We start from the raw sequence: 13,765 nt of genomic DNA, 5'->3' as shown, positions 1-13,765 counted from the left end.
AATTGGTGTAAGGGAGTAAGAGAGGGCAGAATCTGGACACAGGGTGATATACAAAAAGAGGGGAGATGGCGAGATGGATGGGAGCATAGGAACAGGGACAAAAAGAGGAATGATGCAAGGGGGTGGTATATGGACACAGAGAGAAGATGGCTAGACATGGAGGAGAGTAAGAACACAGAAGGAAGATGCTAGACATGGGGAATATAGAGGAATGATACTATACACGGGGAGGGGGTCATAGAATGGAGAGATGATGAAGGCAGGGAGATGGGCACAGGGAAAATACTAGAAAGGGACATATAGGAGACATTGAACATGGGGCACAATACATACACAGAGACAGAAGATATATGGCGAGAATGGAAAAAGAAAAAATGTCTAATGGTCAGGAGACCCTGGCAAGTGAGTTAAGAGAAGACAAAAGAAAACAGAGACCAGCGCCCGAGACCAACATTTGAAGAATAAAATGACGAGACAATAAAAAGGTAGAAAAAATAATTTTATTTTCTATTTTATGATTAGAATATCCTTTTTTTTTTTTTTAAATATCTTTATTCGTTTTTACATTATGCAAATAAAGATATTTAAAAAAAAAAAAAGGATGTTTCTGCTAGAGCTGGTGTTAGACATAACTGGGAACTGCAAACTGCAAAGCCCAAGCTGTGCTTCTTTAGCTTACAGCTGGCTGCACTCCCCTAACACTATTCCTGCCATGTGTGACTGAAGTATTCTGTTAATTTGATTTTTCTATGTAGCATTCTGTAGTAATTTGACTTCAGTTTTCTCGATAGTGGAGGGGATATTTGTGAGTGGGAGGAGTTGGGACACAGGGGTTTTGTTGATCCTTACTCTGTATTATTTGTGATTTATAAAATGACAATTGTACAGAATAATGTTTCTTGTTATACTTTAATTAAATAAGTTCAGTATAAAATCATAACTATTTGAGGCTTGTACAGATGGGATCAGATGGTTTGCGGGGACAGGGACAAATTTTTTCCCTGTGTCATTCTCTAGATACCAGTAGAGTCAACCATTCTGTCTTCACTGGACTACTGTAATGCACTACTCTCAGGAATCTCAATGAAATCAATGAAAAAAAAAATTCAGCTAATACAGAACACTGCAGCAAGACTCACACTGTGTGGCGCAGTGGTTGAAGCTACAGCCTCAGCACCCTGGGGTTGTGGGTTCAAACCCCACGCTACTCCTTGTGACCCTGGGCAAGTCACTCAGTCCTCCATAGCCCCAGGTACGTTAAGATAAATTGTGAGCCCACCGGGACAGATAGGAAAAATGCTTGAGTACCTGATTGTAAAAACCGCTTAGATAACCTTGATAGGCGGTATATAAAATCCTAATAAACTTAAACTTATTTGACCATGTCACACACCTGCTCATAGAACTACACTGGCTGCCGACGGATAAATGGATTAAATTCAAACTATGCTGTATGACGTTTAAAACCCTACTTGGAGATACTCTTGATAGCTTCCCCCAGATTCACCAAACTACTAGGCAAATCAATAGGATACCATAATTCTGATCAATTAGCTCTATCATTTCCATCTATGAAAGGAATAAAACACAAGAAAAAACTCACTGCAACTCCTTTAACTACCAAATTGCAAGAGTATGGACCTCACTTTCTGGGGAGATCTGCGTTACCAATATGTATACTGGGTTCTGAAAAAAAAAAAATCAGAAAACCTGGCTCTTCAAAAAAATCCTCTTTAAGGACCTACTGCGATTCAAATTTCACACTAAGGGCTCCTTTTACGAAGCTGTGCTAGTGGTTTTAGCGCACGCTAGCCGAAAATCTACCGCCTGCTCAAAAGGAGGTGGTAGCAGCTTGCGCACATGGCAATTTAGCGCGCGCTATTCTGCACGTTAAGGCCCTATAGCATGGCTTTGTAAAAGGAGCCCTAAGGTCTACACAGTAACATAGAAACATAGAAGATGACGGCAGAAAAGGGCTACAGCCCATCAAGTCTGCCCACTCTGCTTACCCACCCCCTGTCTATGCCCTAATGACCCAATTTCCTTATCTTGACCCTCGTAGGGATCCCACATGGGTATCCCATTTATTCTTAAAGTCTGGCACGCTGTCTGCCTCGATCACCTGCACTGGAAGCTTGTTCCAATGATCAACCACTCTCTCTGTGAAGAAATACTTTCTGGTGTCGCCATGAAATTTTCCGCCCCTGAGTTTGAGCGGGTGCCCTCTTGTGGCCGAGGGTCCCTTGAGAAAGAAAATATCATCTTCCACTTCGACACGTCCCGTGAGGTACTTAAATGTTTCGATCATGTCTCCCCGCTCCCTACGTTCCTCAAGAGTGTAGAGCTGCAATTTGTTCAGTCTCTCTTCGTACGAGAGACCCTTGAGCCCCGAGATCATCCTGGTGGCCGTCCGTTGAACCGATTCAATTCTGCGCACATCTTTACTGTAATGTGGCCTCCAGAATTGCACACAGTACTCCAGATGAGGTCTCACCATGGCCCTGTACAACGGCATTATGACTTCAGGCTTTCGGCTGACGAAACTTCTATTGATACAACCCAATATCTGCCTTGCCTTAGATGAAGCCTTCTCCACTTGATTGGCAGTACAATGATAAGCCTATCAACAACCTGCTATCTATGATAATGCCATTTGTAAACCTCTATTTGTAAATCACTGTCTCAGAAAAACTATGTTAAATATGTAAAATGATTCTTATCATATATTGTATGTATACAAGATCTATGTAACACTCATACCAGTAGAACTCCAATTTGCAAGGAATTGGCGGGATATACAACTACATATAACATAACAAGTATGAGGAAAGACTTAATGACCTGAAGATGTAAACCCTGGAGGAAAGGAGAAATAGAAGTGATGCGATACGGACATTCAAATATTTGAGAGGTATTAACATACAAGCTAACTGGGAACATGGTACAACTAGAGGACAAGAATTTAGATTGCAAGGGGACTGACTCAGGAATAACATCAGGAAGTGCTTTTTTCATGAGAGGCTGGTAGATGCCCGCAGCAGGTGATGGAAATGAAAATGGTAACAGAATTTTAAAAACACAAAGGAATCTGTATGGAAGGCATGGAACCAAACAAGTTTAGCAGTGATTAAATGGCAAAGCCAGCGACAGGCAGATTTCAATGATCTGTGCCCTGATCATGGTTAAAAAGATTCAGCTTCAGGAGTTGAAGAACAAGGCCAGTGATGGGCAGAATTTTACACTCTGTGCCCTGAAAATGGCAAGGACAAATCAAGATCAAAATATACATTTGTGTTGTTCTTAGGTGCAATCGACTTGTGCTAGACCAGAAAGGTCCTCCGGCATCATCCCCATGGTTGTTTTCAACGTGTCCAGCCATCTGATTGCAGGTCATCCTCTTCGCCTGGTACCTTCAATCTCCCAAACATGATGTCCTTCTCCAGTGATAGTATCACATTATATCTTATGCTATGAGTTTATCTTGTTGGACAGACTGGACGGACTGTATAGGTCTTTATCTGCCATCATCCACTATCTACTAGGATTGTACAGTAATTACCTGCCTGTGCAGGTTTTCCTTGCATGTCTTTGTGTGGGGTTGTAACTGCTGCTCCATGCAGGTTCCCCTCCCCCCACATCCTTTATGAAGTGTGAAAATGGAAACCTGAAGAGCAGCAGTTACAACCTACATAAAGATATGAGACAAGGGGAGACCAGCACAGAGCAGCAGTTACAACTCTGGCCTCTTTACTAGGCAATGACTTTGGGTTTCTAAAAGAGCAGCCTCAGGTTTGCCAGGACAATCAACTCCACAGTGAATGTGCATGCAAACATTGGCTCAAAAGTGGTGGAGGATGAAAAGAGCACTATGTACAAAGTGAAAGCTTAAAATCACTGTGTTAAAATAAAATAGCCTTTCCTTTACCCGATATGAAAAGCACATCAGTTTGTCAGACCCTGAGCTCACCTCACTTCCCGTGAAGTTGCAGGGAGGTAGGGCTGGCATTTCTCCTTCATATGTGTCAGGTAATTCACCAAAATAATATTTGGCTAAGTCAAGCAGCTGTCCATGAGACACTCCTACGGAATAAGAATACATTTTCAAATCCTGTTGCTTTTTCACTGTGTCCAAAGTAGGCTGTCAGCACAGATAGTAAAACCTGAAGTGGTGACATGGAAGCAAAAATCCTTTCAGACCCACTACGGTGTCAAGTCTAACTTGTTCAGTGGGCACTTTACAACACATTGCATAGGAAATGTGGTGTTGAAACAGCAAAGTACACCATGCAGAGACATAATACAAGATTAAAATCTGGAAAGGTGTCTGCTGAAACTTCTGCAGAAGGCAAGCAGATGATATGCAACTAAGGTGGTGTTCACAGAAGAGGATACCCAATGTGGGTTACAAAGGACAATGACCAGCTTGGGAAATCATGCTTCAAATCTTACTTCTCCCCCAGTCAGATTTTCAGGATATCCACAATGAATATGCATGAAAGAGGCAGTGTATGCATAACAACATAAGAATAGCCTTACTGGATCAGGACAATGGTCCATCAAGCCCAGAAGACCGTCCTCACAGTGGTCAATCCAGGTCACTAGCACCTGGCAAAAACCCAAGAGTGGCAACATTCCAAATCAAGTTATTCATATTCATTGTGGATATCCTAAAAACCTGACTGGCAAGGGAGTACTCCAGGACCGAGTTGAAAAGCACTACCCTAGGCAAGTCAAATTAACTCCATTAACCTTAGGTAGTCAGACTGTAAGCTCTTTGGGGAAGGGACTTATTGATTTATGTGAAAAATGTGCTTCTGTAGGGAAACCCACACTCCCTGTTCTTTCCAAGTTTGGATCCATCAACTTCTACTGGAAGTTACTGCACATCAGAATTGAGAGAGAAGTTATTTTCTGGTTCAAGTTAAGCAATTTTCTGTCATTATCTACTTTTCTGTATTTCCTTTATTTCAAAAGACTGTACTAATATGTTTGGTTTTTAATTGGGCAATGAAAGGTTTGGCATGTATTTTAAATTATATAAATAAATAATAAAAAATAACATAAGAATTGCCACTGCTAGGTCAGACCAATGGTCCATTGTGTCCAGCAGTCTGCTCACTTGGCGGCCCTTAGGTCAATGACCAGTGCCCTAACTGAGACTAGCCTTACCTGCGGTGCTTTTCCTAGGAGAACTGAAAAAGTATTACAAAACCAATCCCACAGAAAAAGAATAAAGGAGACTGTGCATTATGTATGCACCTCTATAGTCTGCTGCAGCTAATCTTAAAACATTTGTTTATATTTTAGTTCACACATTTCAACAATAGCTCAAGGTAGGTTACATTCAGGTACAGTGAACTATTTCTTTTTCTCTGGAGGGCTTGCAATCTGAGTTTGTACCTGAAGCAATAGAGGGTTAAGTGACTTGCTCATGGTCATAAGTAGTATCCTGGCTTTCCCAAGTCTCAGCCTGATGCTCCTCCACTTCTGTAGACTTCAGTTTCTACCACTGGAACACTGCATGATTTTCAGGATGCTAAAATGTAAATCTCGTAAATGCTAATTACACTGACCTCCAGCGGAAGCCAGTACTATCCGCGGTCCTTTATAATGCGTTGTTATATATTCCACCAAGTCATTGCGGTTTATAGACCTGTTAAAGGATAAGGAAAGAGATTCAGGAAGATTAAAATGGTAGAAAGACTCAGAGGGGCCAGATGTCACAGACAGACGCCAGCTGGTATGAGAAGTGCTGGGTCTAGGAGCAGGACAGTCAACTTGCTGGGTCAATGGCAGGTCAATTCCAATTTGCTAAAGGTTCTGTGTCAGAAAATGAATGAAGAAAAGAGTATGGGAGATGTACAGTAGAACCTTGGCAGTCATTTCCCATCTATCAGAGCAAGACCAGACTAATACCATATTCACAGCAGATGTCTGGAAAGCATCACAAGTTGTATGCTCTGTCTAACCTAAAAGCTATGTGCAGTTTGCCATCCCAGATCTAGTATTGTGTCTCAACAGATCACCAGCAACAAAAGATCTTTCTTTTTAGTGAGGAGTCCCTTTAAACTTGGTCTTTACTTATTTTTAAGGTGGGGGTAATAAATCAACTTATATTAAAACAACCCAACATCTGTGCCACCTCATCATGCACAATGCACGCATCTTAGTAAGGAGTCTAAGATATTTTACTGACTTGATTTGTAATAAGCATGTTCAAGCCATGCAAGTATTCCACCAACTCAGATGATAATATAGAGACATACCATTTCTGGAAAATCATTTTTTAAGACTCATATCTTTACCACAGCCCCAGAGATAAATGGGCAGAAAGCTCAGGAACAGGAGATGGAATGAAAGAGAAGACTTCAAGAAGAAATTGTTCTATGGTGCAAGCACCTTGATGTGGTATTTTCTAGGAATATCTGGCAAGTCAAACCCCTCTCCCTATCTGGCTGCTTACTTGATGTTTTCTGTGGGTCCGAGGATTGTGCGTCCCAGTGCTGTGTGTTGATAAGCAGTAGCATGGAGATAATCAAAAACCACCTCCTGCAGGTTGGTTTCCACTTCCTGCATCTCTCGCAGGATAACTCCCCGTTCTCGCTCAATCTCTGTCTCTCCCAGAGTGCTGTTCTGAATGATGTCAGCAAGAATCTCCACAGCTAGAGAGCAAAAAAGATAAAAAATTTAATGCAGTACACATTTTTTTTAAATGTACCTATTGTACCAGAATAATGCTTTTCTCCTTCCTATATGTGCACATTGCAAACGAATATTAGACTAGAAAATGAGTCCCAATAAGGAATGAGCAATGAGACACAAGGAATGCAATCCATCTTATGATACTGTACTTTTTGGTATGTCTATGAGAAAAAAGAGTCAGATATCAATGTGTAATAACAAACTTTTATTGATTTTGACCGGAGTAGCCATTCAACATATTACTAATAACTGGAAAGATCATAGTAGGCTCAATTTTAAATTTTGGTGGAATTCAGTTTGCCACATATACAGAATGGAAAGATCAATAGCGGTGCAAAATGGAAATTATAAAAACTTCATTAAAATTTGGGAACCATTAACGTCCTTTTGTCATGATTGATGTCATTTTCCTAATATTTCTATATTTAATATGTAAGATAAGGGTGGGGTGGGGGGAGGGTTTCTATTATATGAAAAATAAAAATTACTAAAAGGATTTCAGGATGGGAGAGGGAGGGTTATATTTACAACTATAAGTTATAATGATAAGATGTACAAGTGGTTAAATCTATGTTATTGTGTTGCAATTTTTGTACACTTGATGAAAGTTTTAAAATGAATAAAGAATTATTAAAAAAAAAAAAAGAAAATGAGTCCCAAACATAGGGCTACTTTTATCAAGCCGCGCGCTAGCGGTTTATCGTGCGTAATAGCGCACGTTAAACCGCTAGCCGCTAACGCCTGCCTTTAGCAGGCGGTAGTTTTTTGGCCAGTGCGGGGGTTAGCGCGTGATTAAAAGTCGCGCGCACTAACCCCGCTAGCGCAGCTTGATAAAAGGAGCCCATAGGCTGGGTCTTCACTGAAGAATCTGAAAATAGCATGTTCCACTGAAATAAAAAAAATATAGGCAAATGCATCAGGATCTGATTATAGATTACAATGTATGATGGAAAAATCATGCTTTTTTTTTTTTTTTTTGCCAAAATCAGGCTTTGGGATCTAGCCAACTTTGCTGAAAACACTGGGGATAATATTCAGTTATTGATGGCCATCATTTTGCTCATCACCGACAGCATTATTCATGGATATTCAAATCTGGGCCTGTGTAGGCCAGGGCTCTGAAAAAAAAGTCGGCTAACACATAGCTGCTTAAGACAATATTCAGCTCTTAAGTGGCCATGAGTTATTGAATAAGAATAGGATAGACTTTTCTGCGATCCCATTTATGTGATAAACCTGGCTGCTTAAGGGCTGAATATCAGCACCTGATTGACCAAGTGCTGACTTTACCCTGGAATGCCCCCAACATAGCTGGCTTTGATTTAGGCGTTAACTATATTCAGTGGCACACTGTACTCAATCAATATGGTTACTGGAAACTTAAATCACTGCCATAACAGAGTGTTCCATGTTACCAGGATTCAAAACAATGACAACATTCAAGCATACCTAAGACAACTACAGAGGCCTAGAGCGGTGATTGGAAAAGTTATCTGCAGCCGATCATACACAGAATTTTAGCACCCTTTCAGAGTCCCTTATAGGCTTGAAAATAAACACCTAAACTTACAGTTTATAACTCCCTAGAATCAGAAGCCCTACCTCTGGGTAGGTCTTTGGAGAAAGCTTTCGCATAGTATACTGTCTGCTCTCGAGATGTGTAGGCATTCAGATGCGCTCCCATGTTCTCGATCTCCAGCTCCAGGTCTAACTGAGATCTCTTTTTTGTGCCCTACAGTTTTGAAAGATAAAGAAATGTATTTACATTTCCCCAGGCATGACCCACTCATAAAACATCTGATAAAGGATTAACAAACAGATTTATCAGCGATCTATGGAGAATTATGGCTACTTAAGAAAATAACACACAGAAGTATGAAAAATAGCAGAAAAACTGTCAATTCATTTTAGTGGAAGCATAAGAGAATATCTGAATAAAGGTGTCTTCGCTGATTACTACAAAGCTCTGGATTTCTGTATCTAAGAATTACCAAATTCTGAGTTTTGCAGGCAAAAAAAATAAAAATTGCACTAGAGTTCAGCTAGAATGTCTTGCCCTACAAAGACAAATGGCCCTAGAAGCAATTACAAGATGCCTGATGCACTTTGTATTACCAAGTTCAGCTTTGCGCCTTTGCTAGCAGGCTCTTCCACAACATTTTACAAGACAAAAGCTTGAGGCTAAGGAGAAGGGTATTTAATGTTTTTTTATTTAATGTCAAGGACAGCATGCTGTAACATGTATTATTCTCCTGCAAACAGACCCACCAGCAAAAGCTAAATCCTATTTTCAGTTAGCAGCAGGCTTTAACCACTCTGTGGATATTCAATGATAGGCCATTTCTGCACTGAATATCTGGTTTCACTTTTGACCTCCTACCAATAAATAACCAGTTAAGCCAGGGGTGGGCAACTCCGGTCCTTGAGGGCCGGAATCCAATCAGGTTTTCAGGATTTTTCCAATGAATATGCATTGAAAGCAGTGCATACAAATAGATTTCATGCATATTCATTGGGGAAATCCTGAAAACCTGACTGAACTCCAGTCCTCGAGGACCGGAGTTGCCCACCCCTGAGTTAAGCCAATATTCAGTGCTAACCACAATCAGTTAGCACATATAAACAGGATAGCCATTTATAAGGTCCTATTTGTGAGCTAACGTTGCCCGATTAGTGCTGAATATCGGGTTCTAAATGTGCCAAGATATGCTCCTGGTTATGTGTTAACCAATTATCTTCCATGAGTATTCATGGATAGTTGGTTATGTGCAATTTAACCTGTCAGCAGAGTGATTTAACAGGTTGGCAACAGCTAAATACCAAGCCCTATATTAATTCCAAACAGCAGCTGAGAAGAGAAGGTGGAAGTAGTCCTTATTACAGTTAAGAATGCTTACCTTGAAGGCCATGTGTTCCAGGAAGTGAGCTGTCCCATTATTTAGCTGATTTTCATATCGACTACCTGCATCAATCCAAAGCCCAACCTGCAAACACAGAAATGTGATCACACTTTCCATAAACTGCTTAAAACGTCAATTGGTGTTTTGATAAAGATGTAAAATGTGATAGTCAAATAAGCATTAGATGATATCTAGTCAAATCTGCACAAGTAGCAAAGAAACAAAAGAAAGCAAGAAATCTGTTGTCAGTTCACCTGTTTTGCTTTAACTCCTGAGCTATTTGGGGAATGAGTAATTGTATATCTGACAACCTGAAATCAGGTATCTTTCAATGACTTAAATAGAACGTTCTCCCCACCAGAGTCCAATATGGACAAGAGAATCATGCTGTCAGACTAACTTTCCAGATCACAGGACAATGTCCATCTGTATCCATTCAAGCACAAGGCCATAAGATAAATAAATTCAAACAGCAATAACATCTCCTAAGACCATCAAGATCCCATTTTCTAGAACAAAATAACATGTAAAAGGACCGAAAAGCTTCTTTGACCCAGAAAAAGCAAGAATACAACTCATAACCTGAAGAGTCAACTCAGGAGAGTCTAAAAAGCTCAAACACAGAGGTGTGGCGGATACCAGAGTGTATAAATGAAAGAAATAAATTTCTAAGAAGAAAAGATGAGGAAGACAGACCATTAAAATTAAAAACATACAAGAAACTGGCAAGTAGATATTCAAAGTAATCAAACACTGCTGCTTTTATCTATAGGATCTAATGTAGCTCACAAGCTCTAAATTAATAAAAGTGTGCACAAACTTCTGGCTACTTACTGTGCAGGTTGACATGCCAGAATCCTCGGAAGCTACTCGCAAACCATTCTGTAAGACTGAGACCTTCGTTTCAGGGACATTTAGAAGTACTTCTGCAGCTGGTTGGGTGGCTCTGGATCTGCCCCACTGTAAAGAAAAAGCATGCACATCATCTACTAATTATGTCAGACACAATGAGTGCCCAAGGTAATCACAACATGACACATCAGAAAAAATATAGTACAGACAAAAATCAATCCAGTTCAAAAGCTACTGCTAAGGGGAGGGGTGGACCATGGCTGAAAGCTTGTACTGTCCACTTACTCATAAAGCAGAATCATTCCGCTTTAGGGCCATGAGATAGCCTGTTTGTCATGTGAACTGAAAGTCTAGCTCCCAGGCAAATTAGTCTCATTCTAATGGCCTCAGTGTGGCCATTTTTCATTAAGTATTCGGGGGGGTGCTTAATTTTGTAACAGGTTGCCTAGGTTGGGAAGGTAACAAGTGGATGCCTAGTTTGGGCCTACGTTACAAAGACATGTAGAGAAGCATAATCAAAAGAAACACTTAAGTCCGATTTGGACGTAGGGTGCTAGTCGCCCAAAGTCAGCAGCGGCAAAATGTCCATTGTTGAGAAGTACATCCAAAATAATTTTTTCCGAAAATCATCTATCTATCTATACGTCCAGGCATTTGATTGTCCAGACTGCCACTACGTCTATCTTTATACCACATTCTCGACCAAAAATTCATCCAAGTCCCAAATGCCCAGAACAAGACCTTTTGGATGTGGGAGGGGCCAGCATTGTGATGGACTGGCCACCCAGACATGGCAACAGAGCAGTGAGGCACCTTACAGGGCACTACTATGAACTTCACAAAAAGGGTGGCACATAAAGATCTCACTACACCTCCCTTAAAAAGGTCTTGGTGAGCACCCCAAAACCCATTATACCCATCTGTCTACAATCCCAATAGCCCTTTTGGCTGCAGGTGCCACCTATATGGTAGGGTGTTGGGGGCTCACATTTTCTACTATGAATGTAGTGGTTGGAGTAGCTTATGGGCCTGGGTCCTCCTCTCTAGTAGCTCACCCCCAGACTACTTAAGCCACCTCTGTGCAGCTCTACTAGGCTTTCCTATAGCAAGTGCTGATGCTCCAGGGGCAGGAATGTATGTTTTTTGTTTGTTTTTTACTTTTTATTTATTGTTAAAGAGAAAGTCAGCAGATTTGACAGGCCATAAAAAGAAGCTCCCGACATTGGATAGATGCAACACCTCTTCTCCACCAGCAGCAACCTTGACACAGAGCTCTCTGAAGGAATCTGAAGCAGCTACTGTAAGTTATGAGGCTCCAGTGAAGGCTCCCGTGGGCTCAGTCTTGGCTCCACAGTCCTCCTGGCATCGCTCTCTCCTCTCTCTTCCAGGTTCTGTTCCACTCTCTTTATCCTCTCCCATCCAGTCTCTGTTCCCCTCTTTTTCTCCCCTCCCATCCAGCATCTCCTCCCCTTTCTCTCCTCCCCACTTCCTTCTAGCATCTTCTCGCTCTCTCTCCACTTTCAGCATCTGTTCCCCTCTCTCATGCTCCCCTTCCAATCAGCATCTTCTCCTCTTCTCCCTCCACTTCCCTTCAGCGCCACTCAACCTTTTCTCTTCGTTGAGCCACCTCCCTCCCTTCCCCTCACCTTCGCGGGCGTTCTTCAGAGTTTTCTTTTTCTGGGTGTATGGATAGTAACATAGTAACATAGTAACATAGTAGATGACGGCAGATAAAGACCCGAATGGTCCATCCAGTCTGCCCAACCTGATTCAATTAAAAAAATTTTTTTTCTTTTTTTTTTTTCTTCTTAGCTATTTCTGGGCGAGAATCCAAAGCTTTACCCGGTACTGTGCTTGGGTTCCAACTGCCGAAATCTCTGTTAAGACTTACTCCAGCCCATCTACACCCTCCCAGCCACTGAAGCCCTCCCCTGCCCATCCTCCTCCAAACGGCCATACACAGACACAGACCGTACAAGTCTGCCCAGTAACTGGCCTAGTTCAATCTTTAATATTATTTTCTGATTCTAAATCATGTGGATGTGGATGTGGCAATGTTCTCACAAGTCCCGCATGACTGCCCCAAAGCTTCTCCTCTGATGCGATCTGGGCATCATGGGTTTCTCCTAGCAGTAGGTACAGTTGTATGTCATCCGCAAAGGAGTGGATCTGTATTTAATATTTGCGGGCTATGTCTAGGACAGGTCTGATGAAGAGATTGAATAATAGGGGGGATAGCAGAGCCTTCTACAGAATACCGTATTTGATTGGTCTCTGTTTTTGATAGCACATCGTTGAGTTGAATGCATTGGGATCTGTTTTTCAGGAAGGAGGCAAACTATCTTAGCAGTGTCTCTGATTCTGATTTCAGAGAGCCGTTCAATGAAGAGAGGGTGGTCGATAGTGTCAAAAGCTGTGCTGAGATCCAGCAGCAACAGAAGGACATCATTACTCTTGGTCATACGCTTCTAGCAGTCGTCATTGTCGAAAAAGACGGTTTCAGTACTGTGGAATTTCCTAAATCCCAATTAGAAGGCAGATAGGGCTCCTTGTTTGTCGATAAAGGGGGGCAATTGGTTTAACACTTGTTATCAGTGAATAAATCAAGGAGGCGAAAAGCTCCTCAAACTTGATGGTGATGGTGGACACAACCTTGAAGGTGTCAGCACAGTGTGCGACAGCCTCAAAGAAAGCAAACAAAATGTTGGGTATCATTAAGAAAGGTATCACGACCAGGACGAAGGAAGTCATCCTGCCACTGTATCGTGCAATGATGCGCCCGCACCTGGAGTACTGTGTCCAGTACTGGTCGCCGTACCTCAATAAGGACATGGCGGTACTTGAGAGAGTCCAGAGAAGAGCAACTAAGCTAATAAAGGGTATGGAGGACCTCTCATATACTGACAGACTGAAAAGGCTGGGGCTTTTCTCCCTGGAGAGGCGGAGACTTAGAGGAGACATGATAGAAACCTTCAAGATCATGAAGGGTGTAGAAAAAGTAGACAGGGACTGATTTTTCAAATTATGGGGAACTACAAGTACAAGGGGGCACTCAGAGAAATTGAAAGGGGAAAGGTTTAGAACAAGCGCCAGGAAGTTCTTTTTCACCCAGAGGGTGGTGGATACATGGAACGCGCTACCAGAGGATGTGATAAGCAGGAGCACGCTACAGGGTTTCAAAGAAGGTTTGGATAGGTACATAGAAACATAGAAATAGACGGCAGATAAGGGCCCACGGCCCATCTAGTCTGCCCACCTTAATGTCCCTCCCCTACCTTTGCCCTGTGAAGAGATCCCATGTGCCGATCCCA

At 41.8% G+C, this 13,765-nt stretch overlaps 1 protein-coding gene across 1 annotated transcript in view; it reads right to left on the bottom strand.

Moving 5' to 3' along the window:
- Positions 1 to 13,765, bottom strand: part of PMPCB (peptidase, mitochondrial processing subunit beta) — a 46,742-nt gene that overhangs the window by 14,853 nt on the left and 18,124 nt on the right. Inside the window, exons 3-8 of the mRNA XM_033959622.1 lie at positions 10,437 to 10,562; positions 9,600 to 9,686; positions 8,305 to 8,434; positions 6,464 to 6,662; positions 5,574 to 5,653; positions 3,968 to 4,080 (exon numbers count right to left, since the gene is read on the bottom strand). Coding sequence (XP_033815513.1) covers positions 3,968 to 4,080; positions 5,574 to 5,653; positions 6,464 to 6,662; positions 8,305 to 8,434; positions 9,600 to 9,686; positions 10,437 to 10,562 — 735 coding nt within the window. The remainder of the gene's footprint in view (positions 1 to 3,967; positions 4,081 to 5,573; positions 5,654 to 6,463; positions 6,663 to 8,304; positions 8,435 to 9,599; positions 9,687 to 10,436; positions 10,563 to 13,765) is intronic.

The sequence above is a fragment of the Geotrypetes seraphini genome, chromosome 9 (genome assembly GCF_902459505.1).
Source record: "Geotrypetes seraphini chromosome 9, aGeoSer1.1, whole genome shotgun sequence".
In the NCBI taxonomy this organism is placed as follows: domain Eukaryota; kingdom Metazoa; phylum Chordata; class Amphibia; order Gymnophiona; family Dermophiidae; genus Geotrypetes; species Geotrypetes seraphini.
The sequence above is the reverse complement of the archived record's forward strand: the minus strand, read 5'-3'. Positions and strand labels throughout refer to the sequence as shown.